The sequence below is a fragment of the Harpia harpyja genome, chromosome Z, assembly GCF_026419915.1.
Source record: "Harpia harpyja isolate bHarHar1 chromosome Z, bHarHar1 primary haplotype, whole genome shotgun sequence".
NCBI classification, from domain to species: domain Eukaryota; kingdom Metazoa; phylum Chordata; class Aves; order Accipitriformes; family Accipitridae; genus Harpia; species Harpia harpyja.
In genome coordinates, this window is record NC_068969.1 from 5028572 (window position 1) to 5050818 (window position 22247).

General features: G+C 51.7%; 1 protein-coding gene across 4 annotated transcripts in view; it reads left to right on the plus strand.

Moving 5' to 3' along the window:
* The window catches only part of RNF123 (ring finger protein 123), a 52279-nt gene that overhangs the window by 20542 nt on the left and 9490 nt on the right, over positions 1-22247 (plus strand). For 3 of the 4 annotated variants that reach the window (XM_052776739.1, XM_052776740.1, XM_052776738.1), the window contains 14 exons: positions 100-298; positions 921-1066; positions 1261-1344; positions 1987-2094; positions 4918-5095; positions 6145-6219; positions 6635-6722; positions 6981-7068; positions 7198-7282; positions 8164-8190; positions 14858-14997; positions 15196-15384; positions 17043-17118; positions 18028-18112. In XM_052776739.1, coding sequence (XP_052632699.1) covers positions 100-298; positions 921-1066; positions 1261-1344; positions 1987-2094; positions 4918-5095; positions 6145-6219; positions 6635-6722; positions 6981-7068; positions 7198-7282; positions 8164-8190; positions 14858-14997; positions 15196-15384; positions 17043-17118; positions 18028-18112 — 1568 coding nt within the window. The remainder of the gene's footprint in view (positions 1-99; positions 299-920; positions 1067-1260; positions 1345-1986; positions 2095-4917; positions 5096-6144; positions 6220-6634; positions 6723-6980; positions 7069-7197; positions 7283-8163; positions 8191-14857; positions 14998-15195; positions 15385-17042; positions 17119-18027; positions 18113-22247) is intronic. The other variant, XM_052776741.1, reaches the window with a different exon arrangement.

Here is a 22247-nt window from a genome sequence, read left to right on the forward strand (position 1 = left end):
GTGGACACTGTGCATCTATACCATCATCCCTGCAGGTACAAGGGAGGAATAGCAGGCAGCCAAACAGCTAGAACTGTTTCTCCCTTAATTTCTTTTCAGTCTCAGCGTCCCTCTGCTGCCCTGGCCATTGGTGGAGCTCTTGCCAGACCTGGCTGGCTCAGCTCCCCCACCCTGGGCCGTGCCAACCGATTCCTCAGCACGGCGGCTGTCAGCCTGATGAACCCGCGGCGGCCTCTTGGCACCCTGGAGAAGATCAAAGTGCGCACGCTAAGTGTGGAGCAGCGGACAGAGGAGGACAGTGAGTACTTCTGCTGAGTGCTAGCATGGCCCAGGTGGTCCCTGGGAGAATGGCGTCTTCCAGCTCCCAGTAGTCTCAGGAGGAATGCAATCTATTTACTGCCAGCATTGCTCCTTCCCATTCCCAGGGCATGCTGACACCCACAAGTCCACAGTTAACCACTTTGCCATTCTGAACATGACACCGGTGATGCTGTCACTCTCTGCGTTTAAGGAGATGCTGCCTTGGTTCCTGCAAGTGCAGTGAGACTTTGCAGGGTTGTAATTCAGAGGCAGCTGTAGCCAGGCTTGCTCTGAACATAGACCAGCCAGAGGATGATGTGTGCAGTAGCAGCACTGTTGCTGTTGGGTTGGGCCAGGCAGGCCTCTGAAGCATGTACAGGGCTTGAGGAAGCGGGACTTGCATGGCCTGGGTCTGTTGGAACAGATCTAGCAGGTCAACCTGATCCAGGCAGTGAGATGGGAATGGTGTGTTAGTGTATCCAGTGAATCACACAGGCTGGGAAGGAGCACTGTGTTACAGAGGCACAGCAGGGCTTTGGCTTCAGAGAGGTACAGGCAGAAGCTGAGGTGCCAAAATGCCTTGCTGAGAACTTCTCTCCTGTCTTGGGGATGCATTGCAGTTGAAGGCAGCCATGGAAATGAGGGTCTCTTACTGGGCAGACCCCCAGAGGAGCCGGAACAGCCCATCACAGAGAACTCCCTCCTGGAAGTCCTGGATGGGATAGTGATGATGTACAACCTCAGTGTCCACCAGCAGCTTGGGAAGGTAAGTGGCATGTGCTATGCAGAAATCCATTCCCCCAGCAGCCATGCTTCTACACTGAATCTCTGTTTTCTGCTTATTTAGTGACTGTGTGTACCCCTTCCTTCTCCCAACCCCTGTGGGGGATCTGATTGCATGCTTGTATGTCTAGGGAAAAAAATTATCCTCATTTATTGTTGGAATCTGCTGTTTTTCAGATGGTTGGTGTGTCAGATGATGTGAACGAATATGCCATGGCACTGAAAGACACGGAGGAAAAAATCAGCCGCTGCCCAAAGAGGGTAAGTGTCTCTGGACTCCCAGTGTCCTTCTCTGGTAGAGCCTCAGTATCTGGCAAAAAGGATGAAGCACAGTGGGTGATTTCTAGCCTTGGAGCAGCCAATATCTCAGATGGGGTAGTAACCCATGCCTGGAGCTGGCAGCCGCATTTCATACTCTGCCAGCCCATTGTACAACTGCCTCAAGGAACAGAGGGACTGAAGCAACCCCTTCGGCTTCTCCCAGACAAGCTGTGGCAGCTTGCAAACCTTCATGTGCTGCAGACACCTCGGAGCTGGTCTCCTGGGGTGGAGACTCTCCAGTGCTGGACCGGGGACACATCTGTCCTATTGCAGCTGCTGGAGACTGAGTGTATCTGATAATGCATTAAAAAAATATCTGACAGTAGTTGACCCTAAAGCTGCTGCCCACACTGGACCAGTGTCCGCATCAGGCCTTGTGGGCTGCAGCTGAGACTGATAAGTGCTCTTTATAGCACTGATTCACACTCCCTCTGCAGAAAGGCTGCTGACCACTTTCCCTCCTGCCAATACTCCCTAGCTAGCCCCAAGGTGGTATTTGCTTTTGCATTGTTTGTCCAGCTCTGAAAAAGGATGCTATAAATGCCAGTGACATCTGCCCTCACACCTCTGCACTCTTTTCAGAGGAGAGACATCCACGAGGAACTGCTGAAGAGCCAAAAGGTCTTCTCTGAGAAGCTCAATCACCTAAGCCGACGCCTCGCTTGGATAAACGTCACCATTTATTCAAAGGTGGGCAGGAGCATAATGTGGGCAGCTCAGAGGAGACCGAGCAAGTGTGCTTCTGTATCTGTGCTGCTTGGCTCATATGTCCCAGGTGTCATTTTCCCTGGTGTTGGAGCAATGCCAATGATCCCTGGGGCTTGTTTTTCCCTTCTTGTGCATCAGAGACTCCTTCCTAGGCCTGGACCCCTCCTGTCCCAGGCTTGGTCCCATAGCGTTTGTTAGGACACAGCCCAGTCTGTTCTGAGCTGTGCATGGTGCTGTAGGCTTTCCCTTGGGGCATCAGGCCTCTGCGCCGTGGACAGAGGGGTGCAGGTCAAAGGGATGTTCAGTTCTCAGGGCATGTCTAGAGGATAGAGGCTACTGTGAACCATTTCCCTGGGCTGTGCATCACAGGGGGCTCTCGCTAGTGCTGCTCTTCCTGAAATCTGCAGGATCCAAGCCTAGGGGGTTTTGTTCAGATGTTCCCCCCTTCTTCACTTGGTTCCCACGTAGAGAGAGTGCATTCTGCATTTAGTAACGCAGTGACTGTTTGCACAGGTTGTCCCTTTTTCCCTGCATTCACCGTTTTCCAGGACAAAGTCTCTGGTCTGTTTTCTCATGAGCAGTTTTGCTGTTATGCTCCGCTTATCTCCTCTTCCTGTCTTCCCTTACACATTGCCTTGCCCTATCTCTGCTTGTAGCTTTTATGTGCTGGGGAAAAAGACACATTTCCCTGAACATGCAGTGACAGCAGGGTCTCTGCATGTGTCCCGGGATGTAAACAGGAAGGGGAAGAGTGGTAGTTCCTGTGAACACGTCTGGCAGAGCTGCAGTGGCTGATCCTGACTCATGAGCTCTTTGCTTGTCCCCTCCTTCACTCCCAGAGCAGGACCGCAAGGCATAGTCGTGCGCTGCAGAAGCTCTCCAGCTGCTTTAGCATAGCCCGTGCTTGCCAGAAAACAAATGTTTCTTCCTGGACTGCTCTTGAAAGGCTGAGGGGCATTACCAGTGTGGCATTGCAGGTATTGCTGCGATGGCTCATGCAGAAACACTATTCGTGTCTCTAGATGATCTATTGTCATATTAAACGCAGGTGCCCGCCTCCCATCAGGAGTGCGGTGTCACCTTTCTGGATGAATCAGCAGCATCTGGGAATGAAGGTTACAGCCTTCCCCGCTTGTGCTCCTTCCTTGGTCTGCTTGGCCGGCAGGGAGAGCAGGTCACTAGCTGGCTCGGGCTGTGAAATGTGTCCCAGGAGCAGAGTGAGCTTGCTCTGGAGAGGAATGTGGCTGCACAGAGGAGCTTGTCCATACTGCCTGTACCTTCAGGGCTCCATCTCACAGCCGTCACAGATCCCTGCTGTTTCCCAGTGGAGACATCCACCCAGGGGACTCCTGCGTCCCTGGGACTTGTGTGCAATGGAGGGACACATCTGTATGAGTTGCAGGCACTGCTGATGCTGATGGAGAGAAAGAGACTAGCCCTGTCTAGAGGTGAAGTCCTGCTCTGTGCTGGGGTGTCAGAGCATGGGAGAAGCTGCTCCTTCCTCGGGGGAATTAGTCACTAGTTTATTCTGAGCTGAGGGATCCAAGGTTAGACAAAAGGGAGCACTACAGCTTAAAAACACTCTTAGTTTTAAAGTAGATAATCCTGCATTCAAAACATCCCTGTGGGAACACCATTTCAGCTTATTTTATTACAACGCTGTGTTTATCCATCACACTGTGGGTAATCACATCTTTGTATCCTCGTGGTGTAGGCTTTCTTCTAGCTTGGCAATACCTGAAATGACGTTTTGAGGTTATCAAGTCTTAATAAAACCAATGCAGCTTTCTTTACCTTAAAGTTGTCTGCACAATTGCTTTTTATCCTGAAAGCAACAGCTGAGCTGAGATGTGTGTCGGTGTTGAGATAAAGATGTCTTTTAGTCAGTTTAGTTGATTTGCACTAGTTCAGTCTAATTTACAGGACAAACCCATGTGAATCTCCTAAAGATGGGAGCGACATACTTTAGAAAAGCCATAAGTAAATGAAATCACTTATCTGCACCTCTGATTTTAAATTTTTTTTTTACTTAGAAGTGTAACTCTCCTCCATCTATTTTTAAGCAAATTGCTATTGCTTATGATATTTCTTGGTATTGCAGGATATGAAATAATATTTTCTCTTTTTATGGCTTTGTTGGTGCTGATTTTTATAGCTTAAAGGTATGTAGATGCCCTTAAATTTCCTGTTTTTAATTTAGGACCCCCTGAGTTTTGCTTAGAGAAGCAAGAGGCTGATGTTTCTCAGGACAGTAAATCTGGTTGAATGGCTGGCACAGAATCCGAAAGGCTGTGGCCGCTTATTGCAAAGTTCTGAGCTGGTATCAGCTTTCAGCCTGTTCCCATTTAATCCCTACAAAAGACCAGCTTTCTTTCCAGCAGATTTATGCTGGGTTTGCTAGTGCCTGCTTTCCTTCAGCCAGTGTACTTGGAATAAAAACTAGCACATTAGATTTTGTGATCAGGCCTGTGTGGTCAGATATGCCCTACCAAGGAGTAGTTCTTGGAGGGTTTCAAGGCTCACTGAGACAAAGCCACAGCTGATCTGATGTCATGTTGGTGATAGTCATGTTCTGAGCTTGAGGGTGGTGTAGAGATCTCTGATTGTTCCTTCCACCTGACACTTCCATGGCTCTGTGAAAAGACCGAATGGCACAGATCTCATTAATGAACTTAGAGTAGTGGTCTGAGGCACAACTCAGACATGGAGATGTTTCTGAGGTCTAAGACTGGTGCTGATTGTTGTGTTTCTCTGAAGAGAAGCTGGACAAAACTGAATGGGGATTGTTGTGTTCTCTCTGGCCAGGAGAAGATGCAGGATGTGTATTGGCTGCTGCGAGTGTGCATCCGCACCATCGAGCATGGCGACAGGACGGGCTCACTTTTCGCATTCATGCCAGAGTTCTACCTCAGCGTGGCTATGAACAGCTACAGCGCACTCAAGAACTACTTCAGCCCTGTAAACAGCATGGAGGAACTTCCAGGTAACGGGATGGGGATGCCTTTAATTCTGGCCTGATAAAGTCTAAAGCAAGCCACATCCTTATGGTGAAGTAGTGGTAGTTGGGCGTCATCCCTTCTGTGTCCTTTCCTGGTTGTGATGTGCTGCAGTATATTGTCTGTGTGCTGTGGAGCAGGCGCTGAGTGCTGTTCCTTGAGTAGGTACCCACTGGTGAGCCGTAGCCATTGCTGTGCTTGGGCAGGGAGCCCATACCTTGCCCAAAGCTATCACAGTGTTGGCTATAGTGAAAATCACTGGCAGCTATGGATTTTGTTTCCAAGGAGGTACCAGGAATGGGATGGGATGCTGGAAGATGTGATTGCCCCAGCAATGCATGCCACTGCCTGCTGGTTTCTGGGTGGGAGGAGATGTGCCATGAGTGCAGGAATTGGGACTGCTTTCATATCCCTCTGGGATTTGGATACATTCCTATGGAGATGACCACCCACTTGATGCCAAGAGTCTGTGTTTAGGTGGATTCCCTCTGAGCATGTTCTGTGCTTTTCCTCGCTAAGTGATCCCACTGAGCTCTTAGCAAATAGTTCTGTGCTTTCCAGAGCCCGCGGAGGTAAGAAGGGCTTCTGTTCCCACCAACAAGACATAGCTAAAGTGTTCACATCCATTAAGTGGGGGCTGTGCCTGCTGTTCTGAGAGCAGCAGAATTGAGCGGTAGCAGATTTCTTCAGGTCCTGCAGGCTGGACATGGCTTTTCTGCATAGATCTAGGGTGTTATTTGTGTTGCTCAGCCTCTTCTGCACTAGGCATCTCTCCCTTTCTGTCTGACTCAATTGCATGGTTTTATCTTTCTCTTGAGTAACTGTTTCAGACTCTGCAGACTGAGGTGAGAGGTTCTGTTGAAGATGAATGTGTTTTTCTAGCTGTCTGTTTTGACAACTAGACACAAAACAAAGCTGCAGTTAGCTGTAGCAGGAAAGAATTCCATGGCCTGTGCTGTGTCCACAGGAATGCTGGGACCACAGGGCTGCCCATCAGGCCATTGGCGTGACCCCTGCTCCCTCCTTCTCTTTGCAGGCTACGAAGAGACCCTGATGCGCCTCGCTGCCATCCTGGCCAAGCATTTTGCTGACTCAAGGATTGTGGGCACGGGTAAAGCTGCACTCCTCTCCTTTGGGGTGATAATGGTGCAGGTCTGGCTGGTCCCGCTGCCAGTGGCTCACCAGACTTCTGTTGAGATCTATCTGCTGAATCTGTTGAGTGCTTTACGCCTCCACATACAAAGAGAGGCTGGACACCGCCCTTGTCTGGTGTGTCCTGCTTATTCCAGGGTTAGATACATGACCTAGGATATACTTTTGAGAGCAGGACTCATGTCCCAGCTACTTGCATGTCCAGGCTGGGGTTACTCCTTAGCTGCCTGAGCATAAGCACGCGTTCCACATCAGCTGAGGGAGTGTGCCTCTCTAAGGGAGGGTCAGTCCCTCCAGCCTCTGCTGTTCAGATTCTCCCTGGTATGCTGCATGTCCTTGGGTGCCTGGCTTAGTCCCTTCTCATTCCTCCTCAGACATCCGTGACTCCCTGATGCAGGCGTTGGCCAGCTACGTCTGCTACCCCCACTCGCTGCGTGCTGTAGAGAGAATCCCAGAAGACCAGTAAGTGCTGCCCTGCGTGTTCCCAGCGAGCTGGGGCAGGGCTGGGGTGGTGGCAAGGCAGGGTGGGGGAGCAGGTGGGCTGCCAAGCACCACTGAGGGTCCAGCAGCTGCAGCAGGGTGCTGGAGTTGATTTGGGAGCTTTCTGTCACCCTTCTACCAGTGGCTTTGCTCTGCCCCAGCTCCATGGGTCCTACTGTGTGTCCTGTTTAATCCCCTGTCCCCAGATCCTTTGGGCTGACCTATGTCCTTGTCTGGCAGGCGGATCTCCATGATGAAGAACCTCCTGGCTCCCTATGAGCAGCGACCCTGGGCACAGACCAACTGGATCCTTGTCAGGCTGTGGCGGGTGAGCATCCTGCGTCCCTGCCCCTGTCAACGTCTGGGGCTGGTTGGACACTGAGCATTTCACTTTCCAGTAGCAGCAAACCCCAACTGTTTTCCAGCCTCTAAGGTCTTTCCTTATCACTTTTACCAGGGCTGTGGCTTTGGGTACAGATACACACGGCTTCCACACCTGCTGAAAACCAAGCCTGAGGATGCCAGCCTCCCCAGCCTGCAGAGTGAGTGGGGCAGGGCATGGACACTCGGGATTATGATGGGTGGTGAGGGAGGACCAGCCTCTTCCCTAGCAGTTGTCCTTACTTTGGGCCAGGCCAGGTGGTGAAATGGCTGCTGAAGTAGGGGGATCCTGGCCAAATATCCAGGCCTGATCTTTGCAGCCAGAATTTCCTTTCCTGGACATCCGCAGCCTCTCTGCACTGGCTGGTGACTCTTTTGTGTGCTGCTTGGTGGGTTAGATCCATCACGAGGAGGGCTTCTGCCCTTCAAAGGAGAGCAGAGAGGCCCAGGGCTGCATCCTTACCAGAGCTTTACCCCAAAATATAAGCCTGGGAGAAGGCTCTCTGATGTCTGCAGTGAGCAGCTGCTGTGGGGAAGAGTTGGCGAGTGTGCCAAGCAGTAGGTACCCTGTGAGAGGGAGAGGGTGCCCAAAGAGCAGGGTACTGGACAAGTTTGCAAGCAGGGAGTGTTTTAACCAGGCATCTCTGTCGGACCCTGTCAGAGCCTGTCCTGCCTTTGGCACTGCAGTTTGGTTCTCAGCACTGTCACCAAACTGAGGGGTTCCTCAGCTCTATTGTGGCTGAGAAAGACGTGGGGAGGAGAAGGTACCTTTCTTGAGCTGAAGAACACATCCCCAGCTTCACCCTTGAACAGTCTGGGCCTGTCCGGATACATTCCTGACCCCGCTCTGCTGTGGAAAGGCTTTGTGCCAGACCTTGCTCCTGGAGAGCTGCACGGGGATGGGGGACAGAAGGTGCTGCAGACTGACATGGCAGGTGGCATGTGGAGGTGTGCACTAAGCCCCATCCAGTGGGGAGAGCTGCCTGTCTCTGTTTTAACAGCATTCTTGTTCTCTTTCTCTCTCCTGCCTGTGGGTGCCCAGGAGATCTCTCTGTTGCTAGTTTCCAGAGTAAGTTTGTTGTGTGACCCTCTCTTGTCTGGTGAAGTAGCTTTAGAAAGCTCCCTCCTTCCCCTTTTCTGTCTAGAGAGAGCCTTCTTTGGGGGCAGAGGGCTTCACACAATGATCGTTTTTCCCAGTTCCATCCCTGGGAGATGCCAGGCAGGCTGGTGCCCATGGTAGTCTCTGAGGCTGCATCATAGACCCACTCTTGCACATGTTTTATCAGGGTTACCTCTGGGGTCACAGCCCTGCTGCAGGTGTGCCAGCCTTGGGTTCCTCTCATCCTTGGAGGATGATGGGGAAGCCCTGGTACACATGCAGGAGGGACCTCATGACTGTCCCCTCACCCTCCTACTGCACAAGCCCCCGAGTGGCTGCCACCAGTCCCATGGGGTGGTGACCGAGCTCCCCCCATCCTGGGGAGCTCTGGGGCAGGAGCAGAGTTCCTCAGCTTTCGAGGCCTCTCTCCATCCATATCCAGTGGCTCCACACAGTCTGAGCTCGGAGTGGGCTGGGCTGGCTACTGGGGACTTGCTCCTGGGATTGCTATTTTAAGGTGGAACCAAATCAATAATGAATGCTGATTTAATTGAAGAGGGACAGGGGAGTCAGAGGTGTCCTTGAGATGCTGCCCAGGGAAGGAGGAGGAGATGACCCCCCCATCCGTCCCACCCATCAGTCTTCACCTTGTTGCAATTTGAGCATTGGCAGGGACAATGGGACAAACTGCTGAGCTGAAGGAAATCCCTGTTTGTCTGGATCTGCTTCTGCAGGCCAGTCTGAAGGGAGCTTGGGCAAATGCCTTTTCTCTGGTGCTCTAGCCTTGTCCTGCTTTGGGGATGCTTCCTTGGAGGACTCTGCACAGGTGGGGAAGGCATGCTGGCGCTGCCTCTCAATATCCATAAAACACACAGAGCACAGACCGCCTGGTCTCCTACGCTGCCTTTTGCCTGTGCTCACCGATGGTGAGCAATGAGATGGCTGCCTGGGTTAGCCCAGGGAGGGGAAGAGGCTCAGAAAGGCCGCGTGTGTTCTTGCCTGCTCCCCGAGTTGTTCCTTAGCCTCACTGGCACCAAACAGCTCTTGTGCAGGCAGGGCTCTGCCTCCAGTTTGGCTCCTGAGAGCAGGCAGGGGCTCTCTTCAGAGGCGGGGGCAGTTCTGGTTGGTGGCTGCTGTAGGAACTTGTTTTGCTTTCATCATAGCTTGCAGGCAAGGCCGGGTGCTGTTACGGCATGCACACGGTGAGCAGAAGCAGTGGCCCTGTGCCAGGCCCAGCCTGTCTTGCTTTTACCAAGCTGCAGGGTGGCTTCAGGTTGCAGCACAGGGCTCCTCTGCTCCAGGCCTTCTGCCCACGCATCCATCAAGTGGTGGAGGGTAGGTGGATGGGACCATGAGATCATCTAGCTGAGCTGTTGTGCAATGTGAGCCAGAGAATTCACCCACGTCCCCTTCCCGAGTCCAGCAAATTGCCTAAGCTAAAGATGTCTTTCAGGAAGAAACCCCGTCTTGATCTGACAACACCAAAAGCATCAGCTGGTGGTAGTTGAACTGTCCAAGCCCTTCTGATGGTGGTTCCTCACCCTCAGAAATAAATCTTTCCTGATGGGAATGTACCTAACCTCATCTTGTCTTCCACTGCTGCTGCTCTGCCTTTCTCTGCTGGGTTAAACTCTGTGCATTAAAACATTTTATTCTTCAAAAGTGCTTGTGTACCGGGGTAAACTCACTTGGTCTTTTTAATGGTGAAAAGAAACTGCAGCCTCTGTCTCTTATTCAGGAAGGGGGTTTGCTTTTCTGTGAGCCCCGGTGTTCACCCTTCCCATGTTTTTAGCAGCCCCAGAGGTGCCAGTGTCATGCTGGCTGGAACACCTCCCTGATCTGCCAGTCACGGAGCCAAAACTTGCATTAGCCTGTTTGCCAGCACTTTGCTTTGGAGGCACACACTAGTCCCAAGCACGCACTGGGGCATCCTGATGCCGTGCACTCAGCCTTACTGATACCTCATCCCCTGAATGCTGCTTGCTTTCCTTCTGTCTCACCCTGCAGCGTTCTTTTTAGTCCTCTCTAAATACATCTTTGAACGAGTGCAGTTTACCGGTGATGTGGATTGCTGCATCCCCAGCTTGCCTCTTTCACTGCTGCTTCATCAGTCCAACAGCCACAGCTACTGAGCAGCAGCTGTTTCACATCTACATCCAGATCCTTTCAAAAAGTTCAGATTAGTGTTGGGTGGAACTGCTTTACTTCTGAATCTGGTCCATTTGGGGCTTTCCTCCTCTGCGCTCCTAACTCTACTGTAAATGCTGCAGCATCCAGAGTGCCCCTTGGGCTGCTGACCAAGAATTCTCACAAATAGCCCTGTTATAAATCTTCCTGGGTCGTTAGCGAACTATAAAGTACATAATTATCTTCCTGTGATGAAAGTACATGACCCTGCTTCTTTACAATTATCTAGTAGGAGCACTTATTGAAGGCTTCCACTTTGTCTGCTTTATTAATTTTTAACTCTGTCTATTAATGGGCCTCTGCTACTGTTAGACTTTCTCCCATTACTACTTTTTTTAATCTGCTAGAATTTTTTCCTATAGTTGAAGAAACTTTGCATGTAGCATGGTTACTCTTGGATGTTTCTTTTATGTCTTCTCCTTCTATTACCCCTTTTCTCCTTGTCTTCATCAACCACTGGCTATGTTTGATGATGTTCACTTTACCTTTTACATTTTAACTTATGTCTTTGCTTCATTCTGGTGTCAGTGAACCTTTTAACCCAAGTGCTTGCTGTAGCACTGGGACTTTCTGGCTGCCTAATAATATTCTTAAAGAACTCTGTGTTTTTATTCACTATTATTTCCCCCCCACCTAGATTTTTTTTTCCTCTGACTGTTTTGCTTATATTTTTGTGGGGAAGTTTCTGTTGTGGAAACATCGGATATATCTATAACCGCTTGGGGCCACGCTCTGTTGCCCACATTAAATGTATTGAGGTAATAATTTCTGGCCTTGGAAAACCACCGATTTCTGTTCCAGTGACTGATCTTTATCTGTCATAATGAAGGCTAAGCCAAGACCGAGTGGCTTTTGTATTAGGGAGTTACAAGTTTTAGAAACACTAATGACACGCTATTGCCAGGGTCAAGAAAGTAACCACATCAGTGAGTATCCACAGGCTCCCTATGAAATGACATCCCTGTCTGAAATGGCACACGTAAGGGCTGTGTCATTACCCAGGAGGGCAGTGGTGACTGGGATGTAAAGGAGGTGGGTGGAAATGCCTCAGCAAAGGTGAACATCTTGCAAATGAAGATGAACACAGCACCAGGGCTAGGTTTCTGGATACCACTAATGATTGCCCCATGGAGAACCTCATCTGGGAACTCATGCAAGGGACAAAGCTGCTCTTGCTGTATTCCAGGGCTGGTTCCTTATGTTGCTTTCAAAGAAAGAGTAGCAGTGATCTTTAGATTCAGAATCGTCTTGGGAGCAACAAAAGCCAAGGAAGACCACTGTTTCCTGGTATTAGCTTAAAACCTTAAAAAACCCCTACATAACTGTGGAGAAGTTTGACAAGAGGCACCACTTTTTAATGCTTTTATAGACTGGCACAGTCTTTGCCAGTAGCAGGGAAGGCATTTAAGAACTTAGAATTGGAGGTTTGGAGCAAATTCACACCACTTATTGGAAAAAGACCATGAGGAAATAGTCGTTGGCTAAAAATCAGGATAAAGCAAGTTATTACAAGCATAAGAGCATCCTTCAGAAAGCCAAAGCTGCCTTCAAATGAGGTGGACTTTGGCTGGGCGATTCATTTTGAGATCTGTCTTGACTTGAAATGTTGGTAAAAGAGGCTTTGGCAACAGACCAAGAGGACAACCCGCAGAGCTCATCCGTGAGGAGAGGTGATCCTTGCTTAGAGCTGCTTTGGTACTTGAAAGCTGGAAGGAGACTAATATGTCAGCAGTTTTAATAGTAAGCACTTTTTACACATTGAGGAGAGGCTGGGAAAAAGAAGACACAAAAAAATTAACCCTACAAAAGGACCTTTCAGTTCTGAATGACTGGAAGAGAAAACGTAGATGGAATTCAGCATCGCCAGGTGTAGAGTGGTGAATGTGAAGTGAAAATGCGATTAAAAATCAGTGGCTGCAAGCTGAGCATAACCCTTAGAGACAAGTTTGCAAGGGTGGGGTCGCTGGGACCTGTCTATGCACCCTTCTGAGAACAGAGCCACAGTATTTCAGGTGTGACCTCCCCAGGGCCAAGCAGAGGCGTAACACCTCCCCTTGATGTGCTGAGCACGTCCTCCTACCATCACCCACCTCTTGGTTGTAGTGAGAGCCCTCACCTGTCCCCTGTTCAAGCTGGTATCCTCCATAACCTCTTTAATGGTGCCCAGACCATTGTTTCCCAGCCAGGACTGATATTTGGAGTCATTCTCCCCCAGACGCAGAATTTTCTCCTTCTTGTTGAATATGATCAGGTTTTTTGTCCCAGTCCTCAAGTTTTTCAGGGTGCCTCTAGCACATCAGACAAAGGCCCTCGTTTAGTGTCATCTGCAAATTTGGTAAGGGTACGCTGTTCCCCATCATCCATCACTGACGGAGAAGACAACAAGGTGGGCTCCGGTGTTGACTCCTGGGCTTCTCCACTTGCGCCTTGCGACCAGCAAGTTCCTGAGGATCTTCAACTGTAATTCTTACAAAAGGGTTATCCTTGAACTGTCATCCTATTGTATTCTTTTGGAAAATATCAGCTTGATGCCCAGTCAAAGGAACAAATTGCACAACAGCAATTATGAGGAAAGGAAAACAGAACAAAACCAAAACCACATTATGCCTTTGTGCAAATCTGCCACGTGCTTGTGGTTTGGATGCTGCGTACACTTCTGATTCCACCTCTCCAAAGAAAATCTGGGAGAACCGGCAAGGCTCAGGGAGGGATGGCAAAGGGGACAAAGATGTGACAGTTCCTGTATGAGAAACTGCACAGGCTGTGGCTGTTCCCGTTTGAAAGACTATCATAAAGGTCTCAAATCATGGCTAGCTGGAAGAAGTGACTGGAGAGCAGCATCTTGCTGTCTCGCCCAGCAGAAAGAGGGGGTCGTAGAGAGTAAGTATCAAATAAAGCGAGTAGGATCCAAACTCAAATCCGAATTCCTCCCGCTGCACACAACTGAGCTGTGAAATGTTGCTCCAGGACATGTTCAATGCTAAAGGCTTACACAGTTTCAGGGGACACTGGGCAAGAAATCCACTGAGGACCACTAAATATGTAAAAAGGACATCTGGCTTGTGCAGTCCCTGAGCCACGTGTAGCCAAGGGCTGGGAAAGTACTTGCGGGTGGGAGTAGGACATCAAAGATGTTTGTTGTGATGAAATCCCTCCCAAAGATGTGCTTTTAGGCAGGATCAAAGCCAGGGCACTGGCCTGCCCAGAGGGATTACGCACTGAGACATCAGCATGTGTCCTCCATAACAACAGAAGCTGATTGCACTTGCTAGTGGGTATTTACAGAATAATTTATCCTGTTCCCATTTGAGCTGATGGTCTCCTGCCATCCTTCTCTAGCTTTGCTAATCCCAGCTAGCAATCTGCTTGTAGTTATGCCTTACTTCTCCATCTCTAGGGATGTGATGGAGGTCACCCTCTGTTTCCTTTGCCCGTGGTGGCCTTTTGAGCAGGCTGCCACCCCAAAGACCTGCAGTCACAGCACGGCTTGTTCCTCTGGGCACCGCAGTGCTGGTGCTGCCAGAGTTTCCATCTGCTTTTACTTACTAATAGCTTCTAGTAGAGGGAAAAGTAGATAGATTGGGGGTTTTCCCTATATTTGGTAAATCTGCTCAAGTTTCTTTCTCCAAGCACTGAATTTTAGCCTGTGGTTTGAACTCTGGTACCCTTCCCTCATAGTGTTGAATGCCTTTGTGAGCCTCTCACTGACAGTGGGTCCTTCTGCTCGTGAGAAGCGTCCATCCCATTTGTGCCCCCTTGCTTTCCCTGCCTGTCCGTGGGGACCAGTGCCCCACACAGCCCTGACTGTGTTTCCTGGCTGCTGCTGGGTTTGCTCCCATCTGGGCTCTCTATAGTGAAAAAGCCCAGAGGCAAGATGGCATGTACAGTGAGGATGTGTGTGTGCTTGGGCTGAACCTGGCTGGGGAACACGGGCAGCTCTGCCTGAGCCTGCCGAGGGCAGAGCCAGCCCCAGCTCCATGCAGAAGCCTCTCAGGAGTGGGATTTACTAGGTACCTTCTTCCTCAGATGCAGGCACACAGGCACGGCCACGTGAGGCCAGGGGTGACCATGCTGGCTCCGGGCAGCTGCTGCCACAGTGGTATCAGGAGCAATTAGTGCTGAGCTGACTGTGGGCCTCTGCAGATCTGAGCGGGAGGGATGCTGAGCTGCAGGGCAGCACTCCTGTGCACATGGACAGCAGCGAGCACGCAGGGCTCTTCCCTGGTTAATTCAGGCTGGCGTTGCAAAAAAGTGCTTGGAGGCCCGACAGGCGAGATCGCTGCTCAGAATAGTCCTTGCACCCTGGCTCCCAGTGCCCTGCCATCTCTGCTTACTGTAAGACTCAAGCCAACACTTACCAAGCCCAGGACTGGGCTTCCAGCCTGCCCTGGCCCCACACCCACGGCCGCTCCGGGACCAGGCCACTGATGCTGTCGCTGTCTGGTTTCAGAGCCATGTCCCTCCACCTTGCTGCAGCGGCACATGGCAGACCTGCTCCGCAGCGACCGCGACCTGGCCCCCAGCTTCCTCAACAGCGTCCTTAACCAGCTGAACTGGGCTTTCTCCGAGTTCATCGGCATGATTCAGGAGGTGAGTGTGCCACCCGGGGCTGCGGCGTCTGGCACTTGATGAGTGCCCATGTCCTACATGCAACGAGGTTCAAGACACAACTCTCGGGGCTGGGCGTGTAGCGGTTCCCTGGCATGCATGGGAGCTGAGCTGGGCTGGGGTTCACAGCCCTCCTTTCGGGAAGGGGCACCTTGTTAAGCTGTCTCCATTGCTTGGCAGATCCAACAGGCAGCAGAGCGCTTGGAGAGGAACTTCGTGGACAGCCGCCAGCTGAAAGTGTGCGCGACCTGCTTTGACCTGTCAGTAAGCTTGCTCAGGGTGCTGGAAATGACCGTTACGCTGGCACCGGAGATCTTTCTCGACTGGAATCGCCCGTCATCAGAGCTGCTCCTTCGGAGGCTTGCCCAGGTATCGTCCTTTAGTGGGGTGTGAAGAAGCATCCTCTGAAGGGGCGTGGGGGCTCCTCTGCCCTCTCTCCAAATGTGCTGTGAAGTGGGGGCTTCTGCTGCAAATGCTGTAGTACTTAAAGCTGCTACAGCAAACCCAGCTGCTGCAGAACAAGTGGTGCTCCCTAAAATCTCCACCTGTCAACTGCTCCCCTCCTTTGCAACTGGTCTGGCCACAGCTGATTTCTACCTCTACTGGGAGGGAGGATGATGGCTACTTAAATCTTCCTTCAGAGGGACTATGGCCAGTTTCTTCCGGTCAGTAAATGCTGAATTCTCCTGTGACAAGCAGTGCCGTGAAATCTGGAGAGGAGGTGTAGTACACCTGAGCAAAATGCTGTGGAGAGTATAGCTGGCTTCACAGGGAACATGCCCCAATGTTTGGGCAGGTGTCTTGGTCCTTTATCCCTCAGTCCTAGAGTATGGTACCAAATGTCTCCACTTCCCTGATGAGGTGACTGGAACAGCCCTGTTCCAACCCACAACACCCCTTAGGCTCCAGTAAATTAGTTTCTGTTCTAAAGCATGAGCAACTCTGGAAAGCCCTGAGGACAGGCTGCTCTTGTATGAGCCAGCCTGGTGGGGAGCAGTCATATATACCTTACCTATACCACAAGGGTTGGGTTGATCCAAGGGTTGAGGCTTGGGGCTATGAGCAGATGAGTCAAAGCAAGACATAGTGGGGTCTAGTACAGCAATCGTGAGGGAAGTTCTCAGCCTGGGATCCTGGCATTTCTGTAGGGATCACTGTGTGAGGAGGAAAGTGAGGGACCCTTAGCAGGTGCTTTAGGCAAGCTGGGGAACAGGCAGCAGAGAGCAGGGTGCTACAGCAATCCCCTCGCATCCTGGTGCTGCTATGAAGCCGTGCCGCACTGCTGAACGTGCTCACAGAGGGGTGCAGTGTTCTGCTCTTCATGCATGAGGGTGACGGGAAGAGGAATGCTGCATCTGAGAGACAGTGCTCAGCTTGCAGTGGTTGTGTCAAACCTGCTCATCCCGCTGGGAGTTTGGGTGAGAGCTAAATGCGGCTAGTTAAGTGTCTTTACAGTTGATTCCTTTTGTGCTGGTCATAGGCAGAAATCCTTGCCTGTGGTGATGCTCTGTCAAGCAGAGGAGCAGACTGTTCTCTGTGCTCATCCCGTGCTTCAGGGCTGGTAGGTCTGTCCTGCTGCCAGCTCCAGGCAGGGCAGGACCTGGACTGTGCTTCACCCTGCTGACACTGCTGTTGCCCACAGCTGCCAGCTCGCCCTTCCTAGGCTGTGGCTGTCCCAGGGACGGTAGCTGCTGCTTGCCAAGAGCTTTTATCCACAGAAGTAGCTTGGCTTCTGTAGGTGGGATTCAGATTTAGGTGGAAGATGCTAAGATTCAGGTGTCTTGGCCTCAGACTGACTCTCCCCTGGGAGGTTTGGGTCTGGTACAACCACTGTGGTGTGGTGCCACCTCCTTCTGTGCCACGGCCAAGCTAGGTCTGTGCTGTGAGCCTCCCTCTGTGCATCCACCAGCTCCCAGGGACCAAGCCCAAACTATAAGGACATGCTGCCCCAAAGTATGCTCTTTGGATGCTGCTCACAGGAAGGCCCATCCAGAAAATACAAACCCACTCTGCTTTTCCCTACACAGCTCTTGAACCAGGTGCTGAACCGTGTGACAGCTGAAAGGAACTTGTTTGACAGAGTGGTCAACCTCCGTCTGCCAGGTGAGTCCGTGTATTAATTCTTTGTCCCTCTCCATTGAAAACATGCTGGAGGCATGCCCTTGGGAAGCGATGGGTGGCTTGTACTGAAGGTTGATGCAGGGGCGTATGGGATCAGACTTCTAGCCTGCCACATCCCTGGCTGGGAAGCCAGTCTGGTCTCGGAGACTGGCACAGAAATGCTGTCTTCAGAAGACATGTAAATCCTCCAGGTGGATTTGAGCGTTGGTGCTCTTCCTAGGCCCTTAGCCTCTGTCTGCCCAGCAGCTCTGGTTCCCTCCAGGATCCCTGTCCTCACGAGGCAGCTGATGCATAAGGTCTGGCTGTCTGCCGTGGAAGTGGCAGCCGTGTTGTGCTTGGGTGGGGAGGTGTCTTGCTAGACACTGAGCTGACACAGCTTAGGTGGGAGCTGTTTGAAAGGCTCAAAGCCCTGGACAGATTGCAGTTTAGGTAGCAGGCTTGTTTGCTGTGCTCTGCATCGAGTAAAGTGTGCACTGAATTGCTGGGGGAAGCCGTTCTCAGCAACATCAGCTGTCTTCCTTGTGGAGGTGACTGTGGGCAACTGAGTTGGGCCTGTTAGCAGAGACTGTCTCCAGGTGCTGTGTTATGGACATCCTATATTTCCCGTACAACAGCTGATTTCCCTGCCTGCTTAGGAGGGGACAGACCACCTTCTCCTCTTGAGGTTTGGAAGAGGGGTGCTCCATCATGAGAGCAATGCCTGAGTCTGGGGTTTGCATTAGTGGGGAAGACTCCTCTGTCCTTCATGAAACCCATGGCCCCACCGGAGAACCCAAGTCATTGTGCCTACCTCCTGGACTGCTCTGCCACCAAGTCTGGAAGTAGCGGTGCAGCCCTGCTCTGCCTGTCATGAGGTGGCAGCGGCTCTATCTTTCTCTTTTGCTTCCATAGGGCTGGAGAGCGTGGACCATTACCCAATCCTTGTGGCCGTGACGGGGATACTGGTCCGGCTGCTTGTGGACACTGATGTTCAGGGGTGAGTGGCTTTTGACTTCCAAAGCATGGAGTCACTGCATGTGACATTGCTTTGGGCGCTGCAGTAGTCAGTGCCATGGGTGGTGTTGCAGGAGTGATGCGGGTGCGTGGGGACCAAAGCGAAGTGAGGTAGATGTGCATGGAGCAGGCAGAAGCCGAAGAGCCACATGTCCCTGCAGCAGCTGCATCCCAGTGCTACTGCTGGGTGCAAAACTCCTTCCTGTGGTGCAGGAAAGCCCTCGTGAGAGGTGGCTACGAGGTGCTGTACCGACAGCATATGTGCACCTTCCTCCTTGGAATGGGGTCTGGCATTCCAGGACAGCTGCTGTCAGAGGTTGTGAGTGCCACATGTAAAAGAGCTGTGCTGATGTGGTGATGCAGGCGAAGTGCTGCAGCACGCAGCGATGGGTGGAAGGGAGTTCATTAAAGCTCCTTCACTCTGAACCCATCTCAGGAAGGCATCAAAATGTGTGCAGAGCTCTCTGGCTTCCCAGACATGTGTCACAAGGGTGAGACAAATCCTGTCCAGGCACTTAGGTGATGCTGATTTTCAGATGAAGCAAATCTTGTCCTTATGGTAACCAGAGAGACAGCACTGGTGGTGGCTGAGCAAAGCCACAGCTGACCTGGTCATTTATGTGTGTCTGTGCCTGCTTGTACCGAGTCCTGCAAATAGGCTTATTCTGATACCCTCTGCAGCCCTGCCTTTGCTCTCTCCCAGTGTCATTCATGGGTGTCTTGCCCGGCCACTGTACCCTGTAGGGTGCTGTAGGAGATGGGGCTCTTCTGTCCGCACTGCACATCCTGCTTATTTTCATGTTTGGAGAACATGATAGTCTCTGGCTTTGCAGAGAGCAGAGCCCCATCTGGCCAAGCGGCTCAGCCCTGCAGCCAGTCTTTCAGCTTCTTCTCTCAAGGACTCAAAGATGTACACAAATATATCTAAGTATATCCTGCCTCCCATAGCTGTTGCACCAGTCGCACAGCCCCGAGTGTGACAGTGCCAAGAGCTTAGCACAAGGTCATTGATCAGTGGCCTTTTGGGACTGTGAACAGGGGGTGGATTTTGCTCACGCCCAGAATCCTGCTCTGTGGAAAGGGCAAACATCATGAATTTGATGCCACAACTAGACATTTCTTCCTGGAGGGAAGCAGGGAGGTGATAAAGCAGTTCCCTGCATGCCAGGCAGGCTGAGAAGTCCTTCCCTGGCTCCCTGTCCCTTGAACATCTGTCCCGGGCCAGGTCACTTGTAGAGTCAAAGAGGGGAAGGGATAAAGCTCTTTCTCTGGCCCTCAGTTTAGCAAACGCCAAAGAGCACTGGCAAGATGGTAGTGTGATGACAATCACATCCTTCCTAGCCTGCAGGGAGTCCTGGGGAGTAAAAAAGCTTCCAGACTGTGTCTCCTTTACCTGAAAAGCCAGCTGTGCTTGGGGTTAGTGAAACCCGGGCAGCCGGTGTCAAAGGGGCTGTACATAACCAAGTGGCACTGTCCCCTGTCTGCCAACAGCATCCTCCATGCCTTGGCCAGCAGCGGGCTACGTGGTCACAAACCAGAGGTGCCGTACCCTGTGGTGTGCGGTGAGGAAGCTGCCAGTCTGACTGATCTTCAGGGGCTTTGTAGTCACGTCCTTGGGCACTGGAAAGCAGAAATAAATACAAAACAGGGGAATGATGCAAGAAAAGCATCATGTCCTTATGGTGGACCTAGCTGAGCAGGAGAAGCACAAGGTGGTAACAGGAGGAAGCCCAGGGAAAAATGTCTATAAAACAAAATGCTTCTGTGTGACTTCGCAAAGCCCTGCACTAAATCTGAGATTTGACACATCACTGATTTATAAAAGGCAAGCAAACGTTTCAGGGGAGACATTGAGGTCAATCAAGACAAAAGAACTGAGGCTGGTGGCTTGGAGACCTTCTACCACTACCCAAGCAGAGGGGATGGGCAGCCTGATGGTAGAGATCAGCATGGCCACAGGCAGAGTACCTCACATGGAAGGGAAAACTGAGCCACCCACTCTCTTTGCAGCATTCTGAATTGAGGACAGGGGTGGGAGTGTTGTACCCCACTTACTTACTTACAGAGTGGTTCTGTTCCATGCAAGCACATTGAAAAACAGCAAACAGGGACGGGATGGAGAAAAACAGCAGGTATGAGAGGAAATGCAGAGACTTTTCTTCTGCCTTTGTGTTCCTCGAGGGTTCAGTCCTGGTTTGATCCTGTGTGCAAGTCTCTTGGCACCATCGCTACATGGTGCTGAAGACTGGGAGGTGCAGCTGGGGTGAGCAGAGCCCCATGAGGATCTCCTCCCAAAGTCACTCAAAAACCAGGGAGAGGGTGCAGGTCAACAACAGCTGGCCTGGAGCAGGGCGATAAGAAGCATCTGTCTCCAGGCACATGAGTAAGAGGATGGTCTGTGGAATGGAAAAGGAGAATTTAAACCTTCTTTGGGTCTGTACACTCCCATGGGAGATGATTGCCATGGGTTGTGTTACTGCAAGGAGTAACTGAAGAGATCTAAAGGATCCCATATGTAACCAGGCTCTCCAGAGCAGACCCGTTGATATGAACTCAAGAGGTGACGGCTTTCCTTTTTCCTTTTTCCCTTCCTCTCAGTGCAGTGAGCAGGATAACAGGACAGCTTTTTTCCTTCCTCGGAAGCACTCTGCTGGAAGCAGGTAGAAATCTCTTCCAGGTGCCATCTGGTAACTCCCAGACTGCCAAAAACCATTAACAGAGAGAGATTATCCAACCCACATTTGCACGTAGGAAGTTCTCTGTGGGAATTACCTGGGACACTAGCTGTTACCCTGACTGGCTCCCTGCAAGGAGGCTCTGCCCCTGAGGATGAGGACAGGGGATAGGACCTCGGGTGACTTCCTTGGCTTGGCTGTGTTTTTCCTGGTTGCCTCTAACCCGGCGAGCCAACGCTGTGCTAGGCACTTGGTTGGAGGGTACTGCAAGCTTTGCCCTGCGACAGAGAGGACAGGTTCATCCGGGAGTGGAGGAGTGAAGTCCCGTTTATGGGGCCAAAACTTTCCAGTGGGGAAGGGTGGGAGTAAGGAGAGCCAGGGCCCTGCCGACTCATCCAGCCACGTTATCAGGATGCAGTCGGATGCCTCAGCTGCTCCTCACCCAGCACAGGACGCTCAGCCAGGCATCAAGTCCTCTTGCTACGGACTCCTGGCATCAAACAGAGCCATTAAGCACAAGAAAAGGGAACATTGCCCAGGCTGGGATGTGATGAGACAGTTGATACATCGTACATCTTAGTCCCTGGATGGAGCGGGCTGTGCTTTTGAGAGAGAAGAAACGCATTTCCTTGTCAGGTCTGGCAGGACGGCTGGTGCTGCTCGTGGTGAACCAAAGCTTCAGTGCCCACCTCGTCCAGGCTTCCTGATCTTTGTAGCAGGGCCTGGGAATTTCATGGCTTGGCTCCCTCGCTGGATGTAATGAACTTTGCAAACAGGGGCAGAGGAGAATTAGTGCAGGGCAGAGGCGGGGAGCTGCTCGCTCAAGCTGGGGTCCCTCAGCAGAGGGTCTTTTAGTTCCCAGCAGAGCAGCTGCCTGTGCCTCGAGGGCTCGCTGGGAGGGAGCTAAACCTCGCCAGCAGGCGAGAGCGGGGCAGCCTGGCACTGTGGCTGGGCTCTCTCACCAGCAGGTGACAGCTCCTTGATTTAAAACTATTTTGGCCTCTGCAGTGTTGTTGTGGGACTGCTCGGGCCTCCTGACGTGCTGCCCCCTCCCAGCCCTCGGGTCTGGCAGCGGTTGGGCAGCACCTTCATTGCAGGGAGGCTCAGTGCCTGGCAGGGCTGAGGAGACAGGGATGCCCGTGTGCTGCCTGTTTGCCAGGCCCTAATGTCTCAGCCTTGGTTTTGTGGGGAGAGGGAAAGCAGGATCTGGCAGGCTGAGCCAGGAGTTGGGCTGAATCGTTGGGTCCGTGCCAGAGACCCTGGCTGCCTTCAGCTGGTATCATCCCCCCGTTTGTCTGCTAAATAATTGAGCAGATTTTCTATTAAGCCTCCTTCGGAGTGAGCTAATGGAGCAGTGTTGGCCAGAGCTTGTGTAAGGATCCTGGCACGAGAGGGTGGCAGGGGAAGGGGTGAGGCCCGAAGGTGAGGCTGTTGGTCCCCTGC